General features: G+C 46.5%; 1 protein-coding gene across 1 annotated transcript in view; it reads left to right on the forward strand.

Moving 5' to 3' along the window:
- LOC126242335 (mite allergen Der f 3-like) overlaps positions 1 to 16,312 on the forward strand; it is a 74,190-nt gene that overhangs the window by 33,899 nt on the left and 23,979 nt on the right. Inside the window, exon 5 of the mRNA XM_049948079.1 lies at positions 3,357 to 3,473. Within this exon, the coding sequence (XP_049804036.1) occupies positions 3,357 to 3,473 (117 nt within the window). The remainder of the gene's footprint in view (positions 1 to 3,356; positions 3,474 to 16,312) is intronic.

Below are 16,312 nucleotides of genomic sequence, written 5' to 3' on the forward strand. Positions count from 1 at the left end.
TCTACATCTACATCATACTCCACAAACCGCCTAATGGTGTGTGGCGGAGGTTTCTTTCGGTACCATTATCTGATTCCCCCACCCCTGTTCCCCTTGCGAATAGTGCGTGGGAAGAATGATTGTCGGTAAGCCTCGAATTTTCTCCTCGTGGTCAACACGTGAGGTGTGCGTGGGGAGAAGTAATATGTGTCTGATTCCTCCTGAAAAGTGCTGTCCCGAAATTTCTATAGTGAATCTCTCTGTGATGCACAACGCCTCTCTTGTAATGTCTGCCAGTGGAGTTTGTTTAGCATCTTCGTAACGCTCTGTCGCCAGCTAAACGATCCCGTGACGAAGCGCGCCGCTCTTCGTTGGATCTTCTCTATCTCCTCTATCAGTCCTACCTGATAGGGATCCCAGACAGATGAACAAAACTCAGGAATCGGGCGAACAATCGCCTTATAAGCCACTTGATTCGTGGATGAGGTACATTTCTTTAAGATTCTTCCAATGATCCTGAGTCTTGTGTCTGCTTTTCCCGCTATCTGTTTTATATGGTCATTCCACTTAAGGTCGCTCTGGATACTTACGCCTAGATATTTTACGACACACATTGTCTCCAGCTGTTTGCCATCAATAATGTAGCTGTTCTGTAGTGCATTTCTTTTCCTGTGTATGCGCAATATGTTACATTTATTTACGTTCAGGGTCAACTGCCAGAGTCTGCACCATTCATCAATTCTCTGCAGGGCGTTCTGCAAATTCTTACTATCTTCTGGCGCTGCTTCTTTGGTATAAACAACTGCATCATCTGCGAATAGCCTTAAAGAGCGTCCGACGCTTTCTACAATATTATTTATATATATATATATATATATATATATATATATATATATATATATATATATATATATATTGTGAACAGCAACGGTCCTATCACACTTCCCTGTGGTACTCCGGATATTACTGTTACATCTGTCGATTTAGTTCTTTTAAGAGCGACGTGTTGAATTCTATCTGGAAGAAAGTCTTGAATCCAATCGCAGGTCTGCTGCGATACTCCGTAAGCTCGTATTGTTTTCATTAAACGGCATTGCGGGACGGTGTCAAATGCCTTACTGAAAGCAAGGAACGCGGCATCAGCCGGAGCGCCGTTGTCCACTGCGCTGTGGATCTCCTGGAGGAACAGAGCGAGCTGAGTTTCGTAGGATCTCTGTTTGCGGAATCCATGTTGAAATTTATAGAGGAGCTGTTCATTTCCCGAAAACGTCATAATTCTGGAGCATAAAATATGTTCCATAATTGTACAGTAGATTGGCGTCAACGATATAGGTCTATAATTGCGTGCATCTGTCTTACGGCCTTTCTTAAAAACGAGAATGACCTGCGCTTTTTCCCAGTCGTTAGGTACCTTTCGTTGCTCAAGCGATCTACGATTAATTACTGCTAGAACGGGAGCATAATCTTTGTAGAGTTTTATAGGTATCTCATCTCGTCCTGAAGCCATTCCACTACTAAGCGACTGTAGCTGCTTTCCAATTCCGCTATCGTTTATCTCAGTATCTGCCATTTCGACGTTCGCACGACGATTGAAAGCAGGGACAGTGTTACGATCCGCGGTGAAACAACTTCATGAAGACCGAATTCAGTATTTCGGCATTCTCTCTGTTATATTCCGTTTCGGTGCCGGTGTGGTCGCTGAGAGAATGAACAGATGATTTTGACCCACTTACTGATTTTACATACCACCAAAATGTCCTAGGGTTTTTACTCAGATCGGTTGACAACGTCTTACTTTCGAAATAATTCAACGCTTCTCTTATTGCTCACCTTACGCGTATTTTGTGTAGTAAACGTCGTTACTTCATGTGTTAACAGGCATAAATGACCATTTTGACAGAGAGCGTCGCTCCTTGTGGTCCACTCCAGATAATGATATGCTGTTAGCTACCCAACACCGTACAGTAGGTAGACGTGGATCTCAGTCGGTAGCCACTTCTTCTACTAATTTACCTGGAGTGGAATTCGGGCATCAGTTAACTTTAATCAGTAGTAAATTGCACAAGCCTGATACCAGTATAAGCATCTTGCAACATGATTAATTCTTCAGATTTTTAACTACAGAAATAACAACACTCATGACTCATGGCTATACTCGTAATTCGGAACAGAGGAATAGGTTTTGATTCCGAAAATAATATTCCACACGAACAAAAACACATTTAAAGTGTATTAGAGTACTGTGTTATCAGTTATAACTTGTGTGAAGTTACTGATTGGTCAATTTACAAATATTTAAGGGGCCTATTGAAATGTAGCAATTCTTCAGCGTGTTACTGTAGATGCAGGCTCGTAGAAAGATGTTTCCAGCGTCTCCAGTTTCATCAATGAGCAAACCTACACTTGGTTAATCGCGCTGCATCTCGTCGAGTAATGGTGCGGACCTATTCTCCACAAACAGTGTCCTCTTAACATTGCTCCTTTCCAAAATGTTCCGTACTCCACTTACATATACGTGCACCTTTCTCGCCAGCCAAATTAGTGCCGCGCTGCTTCCTTGACGCAATAAACACTTCTTCAAAAATTGCTACACTGTCCTATTGATCACTAGAAAAATAAGTGTTGTTCACAAAGAATTTCAACGTAAATGCTTGCCCTGCGTTGTTATAATATTTCCATAATAAGTGATTCCGTATATGTAAACATTAAACTAAATCTGAATATTGATAATTTGCAGAAAATTGAACATAAAACACCTATTACAACTAGTCAACCGAACGACCAGCAAATGGCATCATAGATTTGTGAATCACATAAAGGCATAGCCATTACAGCAAACAGGGAATGAAAAAGAGAAAAGATAATAATAACAACATCTACGTGTATAACATTATAGTTACATACTGTTTATCGTCCAACTTTCACTTCTACTCGGCAACACTGCAGACAAGTACTTTTAGAGAAGTCTTCCTAACCCATAAATTCATGTTAAATGTTAAGAAATTTCTCGTCATCGGGAACGTTTTGCTTGCCATCGCCACTTTGCATATTATATCGTCTCCACTTCAGCCATCATCGGTTATTTTTTGCCCACATAGCAAAATTTGTCTACTACTTTTAGAATCTCGTTTCCTAATCTAATTCCCTCAGCATCGTCTGCTTCATTTCCACTGGCTATGGACCGCTACGGTCGCAGGTTCGAATCCTGCCTGGGGCGTGGATGTGTGTGATGTCCTTAGGTTAGTTAGGTTTAAGTTCTAGGGGACTGATGACCTCAGCAGTTAAGTCCCATAGTGCTCAGAGCTGTTTGAGCCACTGGCTATGCTTGTTTACAAAAAAAATCTTTTTAACAACAAATTTTGTTCATTCCGCTGCAGGTTTCGCCACCTTTTTCAATTGATGGCGTCACAGTGGCGCCAATACAGCTCCCGGAACAGGGGGAGCAGGTTCCAGATGGCGCCAACGTCACCGTCATCGGCTGGGGAGATCTCTGGGTAAGAACTGTCTGCCTAATTTCTAATTTCTGCACTCAACTTCTCATAAAAGCCAATACTTTCAATGTTTAGATGCGCACTTTGAGGGTGTCGCTCTGCAGTTTAGACAGTTGTATTCTTCCTACAAACAGAAGATGCAGGTGAACAGGTAAGAGCTGCCTTCCTGGATTTACGAAAGTTGTTCGACATTGCACCCCATTCCCGGCTAATAAGCAAGAAAAGATCACTGCGAGATCTTTGTAGATACGATTTTGGCTCGAGAAATGTTCGACTAATAGAACCCAGCTTAGTATGCTGGACGCCGAAAGTTCAACGAAAATGAGTGTGATGCAAGGGAGCGTAATAGAACCGTAAATATTTTCAGTATTCAGAAATGACTAATTAGACAGGGTGAAAGTGACACCAGATGGTTCAATCACTATGCTGATGTCTACAGTAAACTCTCGTTCGATGATAGTAGAAAAATGCAGAGAGACGGGAACAGAATGACCACTTGATCGAATGAATCATAGCTCTCATTAAACGCAGATAAATGAAAGGTAATGCTCATAAGGATCCCAGCGGTGTTCCATTACAAGATCAGTGATAAATGTCTGGAGTTCGTCACATCATTTAAACGTTTATGGCTAATACTGACAAGCAATATAAAATGGGAGGATCACGAGAAACCAGCAACAGAAAAGGCTATTGGGAGACTTGTTGAAAGGATTCTGGGAGAGAGCAGTGCATCTATGAAGGAAAAATCGTGCAAGATGCCAGTGCGACCCAATCTAGAAACCAGTGTTTCATTGCGTGGACATGGAGTGACTTCGAATGGGAATGTTTTGGAAGAAAAACTACGTAGTTCTCGCAAATCAGTTAAGTACATTTAAACAACCAGTACTCTATGAAGACCGTACGAACATACTGCCACGATCGTATATCTCGCAAAAGGTTCATGAGAATAAGGATAAGAGAGATCAAGGCGCATATGAAGGAATGTAGACAGTTGTTTCTTTCCCTCAAAGAGCAAGCGAATCGAATCGGACGGAAGATCACTAATACTGGTATAAAATACTATCTGCTATTCACGATACAGTACGGTATATATTAAAACAGCGGTATGACTTTTTTAAATAGCACTCTGAAATTTTTATTCTGTAATTCATTTCCTCTTCTAAAGACCTATTCAAAAATGTATCACAGTATACCATTCACTGAAACACAACGTTATTAATACATAACACAACATTGACTTTGAGCCCGGGATCACAAACTCGCCCACTTGCTGGAGTTGTCAGAAAACAAAGGAAAACCAAGTAAAAACATAACACAAAGATGACTTTGGCTCTCCTGTACCATTGCCCAGGTGTAGAACATTCAAAGGTGCTCACAGTTGTGACCCTGGACACCGATACACTGGTGCACTCATTGAATGAAAGAATGATTCACAGCTTCCAGTGTTGCCTGCTGAAGCGAATTACAAGCAAGCACGACACGTTCCTGCATGTCCTCTGGAGTTCTTGGAATATCGCGATAGACAATGTCTTTAATGCATCCCCAAAGAGAAAAGTCCAGAGGATTAAAATCGGAAGACCCAGCAGACCAAGTAACTGTTCCTCCTCGACCAATCCATCTGGCAGGATATCTTCGGTTCAGAACACGAGGTGCACGCAAGGCATTATGTGCTGGACATCCATCGTATTGATACCACATAAGCATTCTGGTTCTTTGCGGTACTTCATCCAGAAGGGGAAGAAGAATTCGTCTGAGGAAGTCGGCTTACGCTGTCCCGTTTAGACCACCGTTGATGCAATAAGGGCCAATAATTGCAGTGCGTAGCATTCCACACCAGACGTTAACTCTCCACTGAAGCTGATGTTCCACCTCTGTAAGCCACCGAGGGTTGTCGCTGGACGGCTAATGCATGTTCCTTGTATTTACCTATCCTTCGTTTGAGAAGGAACATTCATCGGTAAATAGAACATTGGGGAAGAAGTTCGGGTTGGCGAGAATATGATGCTGTGCCCACTGACAGAACTGTACACGATTCTGGAAATCATTCCCATGCAATTCTTGATGTAGGTGTACATGGTAAGGATGGAACCGGTGACGTGTAAGAATACGATGTACACTGGTTTTAGGAACGCCAATCTCGTGCTCACGCTGTCGTGTGCTCACATGTGGATTCATAGCAACGGAAGCGAGAACAGTAACTTTGGCAGCTTCGTCTGTGCGAGTGCTACAATGATTACGTTGTCGTGAATTCAAACTTCCCGCTTCCTCAAGCGCTGCTACAAGACGAGAAAACATCTATCGGGAGGGTGGGTTCTTGTCAGGATATCGCTCTCTGTACGGTTCCGCAGCCTGCGTAGCATTTCTCCTACCTTCACCAACAACAACAAAAGAAACGTTATGTCGATGCACTTTGTAGCAAGGACAGCCTTTACTGTATGCCTGTTCTACACAACAGTATTTAAAAGGACTAAACTACTGTACTAAATGCACCCGTACATAAGAAAACAGTATTGCAGTTACTGTTCTGCTAACTTACATTCCCCATAGATGAGTAGCATTTCTACCTTCTCTTCGTTGGTGTACATTCTACTCAAACAACTCAACTGACGACGGTTGACGGAATGAAGGGTGTGCCGCATTCTATTTATGTTTACATTTGTCCTCTGTCAATGTTAGCACGTGGATCTGTTCCATTACCTCGAGTACCTGCACTAAGCGCTAGGAGCGTTAATGTCAATTATGTGTAACGTAATGTCTTTCAGTGAATGGTGCACTGTGATACATTTCCGTATAAAAAGGTGAATAAAAAGGTGTTAGCATGTGGACGTAATGTGCTGTTCCAGTCTCTTCTGTACCTAAGGTCCATCACCGTTCCCTTTGGATCCCTACGTAATTCGGTGCTCTCCGATACACACGATCGAACAGCGGAGGAGTGGTACTCAAGCGTCAACTTCAGGTTACAATATCTCCGGATGTAATTAACATTTTACAATGCAACAAACGGCACTGATTACGTATTTGTTTATATGTTCAGATGTGCTAACAAAACTAACGGGGTTCCATTTAAAAAAACGTAGGTTTGTGTTAAAAAACATACTTCCGTGCATTTTTTATGGTTTATATTAACCAATTACACTAGCCCCTCTCCTCACGATCGGTCTGTGGAATCGATTCGTCAGTATTTGATGTGGTTTACGAAATATATCCAGCGGTAATGTTAGGCGACTCACCCTATATATACAGGGTTATTACAAATGATTGAAGCGATTTCACAGCTCTACAATAACATTAATTTTTGAGATATTTTCACAATGCTTTGCACACACATACAAAAACTCAAAAAGTTTTTTTAGGCATTCACAAATGTTCGATATGTGCCCCTTTAGTGATTCAGCAGACATCAAACCGATAATCAAGTTCGCCGGCCGCGGTGGCCGTGCGGTTAGGGCGCTTCAGTCCGGAACCGCGTGACTGCTACGGTCGCAGGTTCGAATCCTGCCTCGGGCATGAATGTGGGTGATGTCCTTAGGTTAGTTAGGTTTAAGTAGTTCTAAGTTCTAGGGGACTGATGACCTCAGATGTTAAGTCCCATAGTGCTCAGAGCCATTTGAACCATTTGATAATCAAGTTCCTCCCACACTCGGCGCAACATGTCCCCATCAATGAGTTCGAAAGCATCGTTGATGCGAGCTCGCAGTTCTGGCACGTTTCTTGGTAGAGGAGGTTTAAACACTGAATCTTTCACATAACCCCACAGAAAGAAATCGCATGGGGTTAAGTCGGGAGAGCGTGGAGGCCATGACATGAATTGCTGACCATGATCTCCACCACGACCGATCCATCGGTTTTCCAATCTCCTGTTTAAGAAATGCCGAACATCGTGATGGAAGTGCGGTGGAGCACCATCCTGTTGAAAGATGAAGTCGGCGCTGTCGGTCCCCAGTTGTGGCATGAGCCAATTTTCCAGCATGTCCAGATACACGTGTCCTGTAACGTTTTCTTCGCAGAAGAAACAGGGGCCGTAAACTTTAAACTGTGAGATTGCACAAAACACGTTAACTTTTGGTGAATTGCGAATTTGCTGCACGAATGCGTGAGGATTCTCTACCGCCCAGATTCGCACATTGTGTCTGTTCACTTCACCATTAAGAAAAAATGTTGCTTCATCACTGAAAACAAGTTTCGCACTGAACGCATCCTCTTCCATGAGCTGTTGCAACCGCGCCGAAAAGCATTTGACTTTGTCATCGGGTGTCAGGGTTTGTAGCAATTGTAAACGGTAAGGCTTCTGCTTTAGCCTTTTCCGTAAGATTTTCCAAACCGTCGGCTGTGGTACGTTTAGGTCCCTGCTTGCTTTATTCGTCGACTTCCGCGGGCTACGCGTGAAACTTGCCCGTACGCGTTCAACCGTTTCTTCGCTCACTGCAGGCCGACCCGTTGATTTCCCCTTACAGAGGCATCCAGAAGCTTTAAACTGCGCATACCATCGCCGAATGGAGTTAGCAGTTGGTGGATCTTTGTTGAACTTCGTCCTGATGTGGAGTTGCACTGTTATGACTGACTGATGTGAGTGCATTTCAAGCACGACATACGCTTTCTCGGCTCCTGTCGCCATTTTGTCTCACTGCGCTCTCGAGCGCTCTGGCGGCAGAAACCTGAAGTGCGGCTTCAGCCGAACAAAACTTTATGAGTTTTTCTACGTATCTGTAGTGTGTCGTGACCATATGTCAATGAATGGAGCTACAGTGAATTTATGAAATCACTTCAATCATTTGTAATAGCCCTGTACATACAGGGTGGTCAGAAAATGTCTGAAACGCTTGTCGTGATGTTGTAGGACAGATTGTACTGAGACATAAATGTTAAGAAAAAATGTGATACGTTGTGCCGTTTCCGAGTTATTCAGCATTGAAGTTAGCCAATCAGGTCGTTGCGCGCGCGAATTCAAGTTTCTGCTAACCAAACAAAGCACTCGTTAGGTAACACGGCCCTGGCATGCCGCTTGAATGTGAGCGCGCGACGCCCCGATTGGCTACATTCAGTGCTTAATAACTCGGAAACGGTGCAACGTATCGCATTTTTTCTTAACATTTATGTCACGGTGCAACCTGCTCTGCAACAGCAACAGCGTTGCAGACATTTTCCGACCATCCTGTATATATATATGATGATTGTAATTAAACTTTCAAAACGCTGTAGAAATAACACCACTGGTCTAAATGACGTCAAATTGCAGCGGAATATTATCGGAGAAGGGGAAAAACGTTGGGCAGAAGAAAAAAAGTAGTGTGAAAATTGATCAACAGATAACGCCGTATGAGTCAGATTATGTAAACGAAAACACCTGTCATGCGCACGATCCATTGAGGTAGGTATAAACATGCCGGATACACGGCTTTTCCTCCTTTCGCGTCTGCGACGTTCGCCCCGACTGTCTCAATGCAGGATCGCGCCCTGCTTGTAAAACTGTATTGCAGGAATAATGACTGTGCACACGTCGCTCTGCAGAATTTCAGGATACTGAAGGGTTTGAAAAAAGGCGTTGGTCCGATGACTGCCATAGGTCTGGAGAAAATGATTCGGAATTCGAAAAGAGGGGTTCTTTTGGTGCGCAACCTGGTAGAGGGAGGAAACGAATTGATTCGACGTCAGTGGAAGCAGTGGCCACAGCAGTGCAGGAGGAGATGGGTGGTGATGTGCAAACGTGTAGTGCACGGAGAATTGCCCAAACATTGGACATACCCGTGAGCAAGGTGCGTAAAAACCTACGAAACATCCTTCTTTACTATCCATTCAAAATTACTCATGTGCAACGTTGCTTTCTGTTGACCAGCCAGCAAGAGAGACCTTCGTTTTAGAATTTCTTGCTCGCGTTGAAGTGGACAATTATTGACCGTGGAAGATTTTGTGGACAGACGAAACCCACCTCCATCTGGCAGGCTATGTCAATACACAGAATTGTCGAGTATGGACAACGCAAAATCCACACGCAAATCAACCAGTACCACTTCATCCTGCCTAGGTCACCGTGTGTTTCGGGTTTACGGCATCATTTATGATTGGGCCATATTTTCTCGAAGAGACAGGTGCTTCCGGTCCTGTTACCTGTACCGTCCCTGGTAAGCGCTATGAATGTCTTTTGCGTAACCATTCATTACACCGCTCTAACAACGTGGATATGTGGATGGGATCATTTTTATGCAAGATGGCGCACCTCCCCACATTGCAAATCCAGTTAAGCAGCTGCTGAAGCGCCATTTCGGAACTGCTAGAATTATCAGCCGCCGTTTCCCTACAGACTGGCAGTCCCAATCACCTGATCTTAACCCCTGTGCCTTCTGGCTGTGGGGCTGTCTGGAAGATGCGTTTAGTGTTCCGATTACAAACCTAGCTGCATTGAGGGAACGCATTGCGCAACACATTCTGAACGTGATCCGGAAACACTTCCATCAGTTGTAAAACATGCTGTTTCTCGATTTCAACTTGTTGCAGAAAACGGTGGACAGAATACTGAACATGTTTTGCGCCTGTCACACGGAAATTAATAATCCGTTTTGATTTTGATTGATGCTTCTTATGGGGTTTTTGGCCACAGGACAATTAAAAACCGATGTGATGCTTTTTATGCGGTTTTTGGTCGCAGGACAATTAAAAACTGGCTTTTCCAATCCGATGTGATACGACCTTGCCGTGGTGGATCACAACTATACACCCATGCACACTGAGCAGTACAGTTTGTTTAATGTCAAACGTACATCTTAGGCATTGTTGTATGATTTATTTGTCATTTCTGGTCGAGCACTATTAAATTATGAAGCTTACAGCGCCATCTATTGCTACATTTTGTAACTACACTCCTGGAAATTGAAATAAGAACACCGTGAATTCATTGTCCCAGGAAGGGGAAACTTTATTGACACATTCCTGGGGTCAGATACATCACATGATCACACTGACAGAACCACAGGCACATAGACACAGGCAACAGAGCATGCACAATGTCGGCACTAGTACAGTGTATATCCACCTTTCGCAGCAATGCAGGCTGCTATTCTCCCATGGAGACGATCGTAGAGATGCTGGATGTAGTCCTGTGGAACGGCTTGCCATGCCATTTCCACCTGGCGCCTCAGTTGGACCAGCGTTCGTGCTGGACGTGCAGACCGCGTGAGACGACGCTTCATCCAGTCCCAAACATGCTCAATGGGGGACAGATCCGGAGATCTTGCTGGCCAGGGTAGTTGACTTACACCTTCTAGAGCACGTTGGGTGGCACGGGATACATGCGGACGTGCATTGTCCTGTTGGAACAGCAAGTTCCCTTGCCGGTCTAGGAATGGTAGAACGATGGGTTCGATGACGGTTTGGATGTACCGTGCACTATTCAGTGTCCCCTCGACGATCACCAGTGGTGTACGGCCAGTGTAGGAGATCGCTCCCCACACCATGATGCCGGGTGTTGGCCCTGTGTGCCTCGGTCGTATGCAGTCCTGATTGTGGCGCTCACCTGCACGGCGCCAAACACGCATACGACCATCATTGGCACCAAGGCAGAAGCGACTCTCATCGCTGAAGACGACACGTCTCCATTCGTCCCTCCATTCACGCCTGTCGCGACACCACTGGAGGCGGGCTGCACGATGTTGGGGCGTGAGCGGAAGACGGCCTAACGGTGTGCGGGACCGTAGCCCAGCTTCATGGAGACGGTTGCGAATGGTCCTCGCCGATACCCCAGGAGCAACAGTGTCCCTAATTTGCTGGGAAGTGGCGGTGCGGTCCCCTACGGCACTGCGTAGGATCCTACGGTCTTGGCGTGCATCCGTGCGTCGCTGCGGTCCGGTCCCAGGTCGACGGGCACGTGCACCTTCCGCCGACCACTGGCGACAACATCGATGTACTGTGGAGACCTCACGCCCCACGTGTTGAGCAATTCGACGGTACGTCCACCCGGCCTCCCGCATGCCCACTATACGCCCTCGCTCAAAGTCCGTCAACTGCACATACGGTTCACGTCCACGCTGTCGCGGCATGCTACCAGTGTTAAAGACTGCGATGGAGCTCCGTATGCCACGGCAAACTGGCTGACACTGACGGCGGCGGTGCACAAATGCTGCGCAACTAGCGCCATTCGACGGCCAACACCGCGGTTCCTGGTGTGTCCGCTGTGCCGTGCGTGTGATCATTGCTGGTACAGCCCTCTCGCAGTGTCCGGAGCAAGTATGGTGGGTCTGACACACCGGTGTCAATGTGTTCTTTTTTCCATTTCCAGGAGTGTATTTATTTTTCTTCTGCCATACGATTTCCCCCTTCTCCGATAATACACTATTGGCCATTAAAAATGCTACACCACAAAGGTGAAGTGCTACAGACGCGAAATTTAACCGACAGGAAGAAGATGCTGTGATATGCAAATGATCAGCTTTTCAGAACATTCACACAAGGTTGGCGCCGGTGGCGACACCTACAACGTGCTGACATGAGGAAAGTTTCGAACCGATTTCTCATACACAAACAGCAGTTGACCGGCGTTGCCTGGTGAAACGTTGTTGTGATGCCTCGTGTAAGGAGGAGAAATGCGTACCATCGTGTTTCCGACTTTGATAAAGGTCGGATTGTAGCCTATCGCGATTTCGGTTTATCGTAACGCGATACTGCTGCTCGCGTTGGTCGTGATCCAATGACTGTTAGCAGAATATGGTATCGGTGGGTTCAGGAGGCTAATACGGAACTCCGTGCTGGATCCCAACGGCCTCGTATCACTAGCAGTCGAGATGACAGACATCTTATCCGCATGGCTGTAACTCGATCCCTGAGTCAACAGATGGGGACGTTTGCAAGAGAACCATTAGCACGAACAGTTCGACGACGTTCGCAGCAGCACGGACTAACAGCTCGGAGACCATGGCTGCGGTTACCCTTGACGCTGCATCACAGACAGGAGCGCCTGCGATGGTGTACTTAACGACAAACATGGGTGAACGAATGGCAAAACATCATTTTTTCGGATGAATCCAAGTTCTGTTTACAGCATCATGATGGTCGCATCCGTGTTTGGCGACATCGCGGTGAACGCACATTTGAAGCGTGTATTCGTCATCGCCATACTGGCGTATCACCCGGCGTGATGGTATGGGGTGCCATTGGTTACACTTCTCGGTCACCCCTTGTTCGTACTGACGGCACTCTGAACAGTGGACGTTACATTTCAGATGTGTTACGACCCGTGGCTCTACCCTTCATTAGATCCCTGTGAAACCTTACATTTCAGCAGGATAATGCACGACTGCATGTTGCAGGTCCTGTACGGGCCTTTCTGGATACAGAAAATGTTCGACTGCTGCCCTGGCCAGCACGTTCTCCAGATCTCTCACCAATTGAAAACGTCTGGTCAATGGTGGCCGAGCAAATAGCTCGGCACAATACGCCAGTCACTTCTCTTGATGAACTGTGGTATCGTGTTGGAGCTACATGGGCAGCTGTACCTGTACATGCCATCCAAGCTCTGTTTGACTCAATGCCCAGGCGTATCAAGGCCGTTATTACGGCAAGAGGTGGTTGTTCTGGGTACTGGATTCTCAGGATCTATGCACCCAAATTGTGTGAAAATGTAATCACATGTCAGTTCTAGTATAATATATTTGTCCAGTGAATACCCGTTTATCATCTGCATTTCTTCTAGGTTAGCAATTTTAATGGCCAGTAGTCTATTCCGTTGTCATTGGCTTCTTTCTGACCAGTTATGTTATTTCTACAGTGGTTTGACAGTTTAACTTTAATTATAATCACCCGATATATATACACTCCTGGAAATTGAAATAAGAACACCGTGAATTCATTGTCCCAGGAAGGGGAAACTTTATTGACACATTCCTGGGGTCAGATACATCACATGATCACACTGACAGAACCACAGGCACATAGACACAGGCAACAGAGCATGCACAATGTCGGCACTAGTACAGTGTATATCCACCTTTCGCAGCAATGCAGGCTGCTATTCTCCCATGGAGACGATCGTAGAGATGCTGGATGTAGTCCTGTGGAACGGCTTGCCATGCCATTTCCACCTGGCGCCTCAGTTGGACCAGCGTTCGTGCTGGACGTGCAGACCGCGTGAGACGACGCTTCATCCAGTCCCAAACATGCTCAATGGGGGACAGATCCGGAGATCTTGCTGGCCAGGGTAGTTGACTTACACCTTCTAGAGCACGTTGGGTGTCACGGGATACATGCGGACGTGCATTGTCCTGTTGGAACAGCAAGTTCCCTTGCCGGTCTAGGAATGGTAGAACGATGGGTTCGATGACGGTTTGGATGTACCGTGCACTATTCAGTGTCCCCTCGACGATCACCAGTGGTGTACGGCCAGTGTAGGAGATCGCTCCCCACACCATGATGCCGGGTGTTGGCCCTGTGTGCCTCGGTCGTATGCAGTCCTGATTGTGGCGCTCACCTGCACGGCGCCAAACACGCATACGACCATCATTGGCACCAAGGCAGAAGCGACTCTCATCGCTGAAGACGACACGTCTCCATTCGTCCCTCCATTCACGCCTGTCGCGACACCACTGGAGGCGGGCTGCACGATGTTGGGGCGTGAGCGGAAGACGGCCTAACGGTGTGCGGGACCGTAGCCCAGCTTCATGGAGACGGTTGCGAATGGTCCTCGCCGATACCCCAGGAGCAACAGTGTCCCTAATTTGCTGGGAAGTGGCGGTGCGGTCCCCTACGGCACTGCGTAGGATCCTACGGTCTTGGCGTGCATCCGTGCATCGCTGCGGTCCGGTCCCAGGTCGACGGGCACGTGCACCTTCCGCCGACCACTGGCGACAACATCGATGTACTGTGGAGACCTCACGCCCCACGTGCTGAGCAATTCGGCGGTACGTCCACCCGGCCTCCCGCATGCCCACTATACGCCCTCGCTCAAAGTCCGTCAACTGCACATACGGTTCACGTCCACGCTGTCGCGGCATGCTACCAGTGTTAAAGACTGCGATGGAGCTCCGTATGCCACGGCAAACTGGCTGACACTGACGGCGGCGGTGCACAAATGCTGCGCAACTAGCGCCATTCGACGGCCAACACCGCGGTTCCTGGTGTGTCCGCTGTGCCGTGCGTGTGATCATTGCTTGTACAGCCCTCTCGCAGTGTCCGGAGCAAGTATGGTGGGTCTGACACACCGGTGTCAATGTGTTCTTTTTTCCATTTCCAGGAGTGTATTTATTTTTCTTCTGCCATACGATTTCCCCCTTCTCCGATAATACACTATTGGCCATTAAAAATGCTACACCACAAAGGTGAAGTGCTACAGACGCGAAATTTAACCGACAGGAAGAAGATGCTGTGATATGCAAATGATCAGCTTTTCAGAACATTCACACAAGGTTGGCGCCGGTGGCGACACCTACAACGTGCTGACATGAGGAAAGTTTCGAACCGATTTCTCATACACAAACAGCAGTTGACCGGCGTTGCCTGGTGAAACGTTGTTGTGATGCCTCGTGTAAGGAGGAGAAATGCGTACCATCGTGTTTCCGACTTTGATAAAGGTCGGATTGTAGCCTATCGCGATTTCGGTTTATCGTAACGCGATACTGCTGCTCGCGTTGGTCGTGATCCAATGACTGTTAGCAGAATATGGTATCGGTGGGTTCAGGAGGCTAATACGGAACTCCGTGCTGGATCCCAACGGCCTCGTATCACTAGCAGTCGAGATGACAGACATCTTATCCGCATGGCTGTAACTCGATCCCTGAGTCAACAGATGGGGACGTTTGCAAGAGAACCATTAGCACGAACAGTTCGACGACGTTCGCAGCAGCACGGACTAACAGCTCGGAGACCATGGCTGCGGTTACCCTTGACGCTGCATCACAGACAGGAGCGCCTGCGATGGTGTACTTAACGACAAACATGGGTGAACGAATGGCAAAACATCATTTTTTCGGATGAATCCAAGTTCTGTTTACAGCATCATGATGGTCGCATCCGTGTTTGGCGACATCGCGGTGAACGCACATTTGAAGCGTGTATTCGTCATCGCCATACTGGCGTATCACCCGGCGTGATGGTATGGGGTGCCATTGGTTACACTTCTCGGTCACCCCTTGTTCGTACTGACGGCACTCTGAACAGTGGACGTTACATTTCAGATGTGTTACGACCCGTGGCTCTACCCTTCATTAGATCCCTGTGAAACCTTACATTTCAGCAGGATAATGCACGACTGCATGTTGCAGGTCCTGTACGGGCCTTTCTGGATACAGAAAATGTTCGACTGCTGCCCTGGCCAGCACGTTCTCCAGATCTCTCACCAATTGAAAACGTCTGGTCAATGGTGGCCGAGCAAATAGCTCGGCACAATACGCCAGTCACTTCTCTTGATGAACTGTGGTATCGTGTTGGAGCTACATGGGCAGCTGTACCTGTACATGCCATCCAAGCTCTGTTTGACTCAATGCCCAGGCGTATCAAGGCCGTTATTACGGCAAGAGGTGGTTGTTCTGGGTACTGGATTCTCAGGATCTATGCACCCAAATTGTGTGAAAATGTAATCACATGTCAGTTCTAGTATAATATATTTGTCCAGTGAATACCCGTTTATCATCTGCATTTCTTCTAGGTTAGCAATTTTAATGGCCAGTAGTCTATTCCGTTGTCATTGGCTTCTTTCTGACCAGTTATGTTATTTCTACAGTGGTTTGACAGTTTAACTTTAATTATAATCACCCGATATATATACACTCCTGGAAATTGAAATAAGAACACCGTGAATTCATTGTCCCAGGAAGGGGAAACTTTATTGACACATTCCTGGGGTCAGATACATCACATGATCA

The sequence above is a fragment of the Schistocerca nitens genome, chromosome 1, assembly GCF_023898315.1.
Source record: "Schistocerca nitens isolate TAMUIC-IGC-003100 chromosome 1, iqSchNite1.1, whole genome shotgun sequence".
NCBI classification, from domain to species: domain Eukaryota; kingdom Metazoa; phylum Arthropoda; class Insecta; order Orthoptera; family Acrididae; genus Schistocerca; species Schistocerca nitens.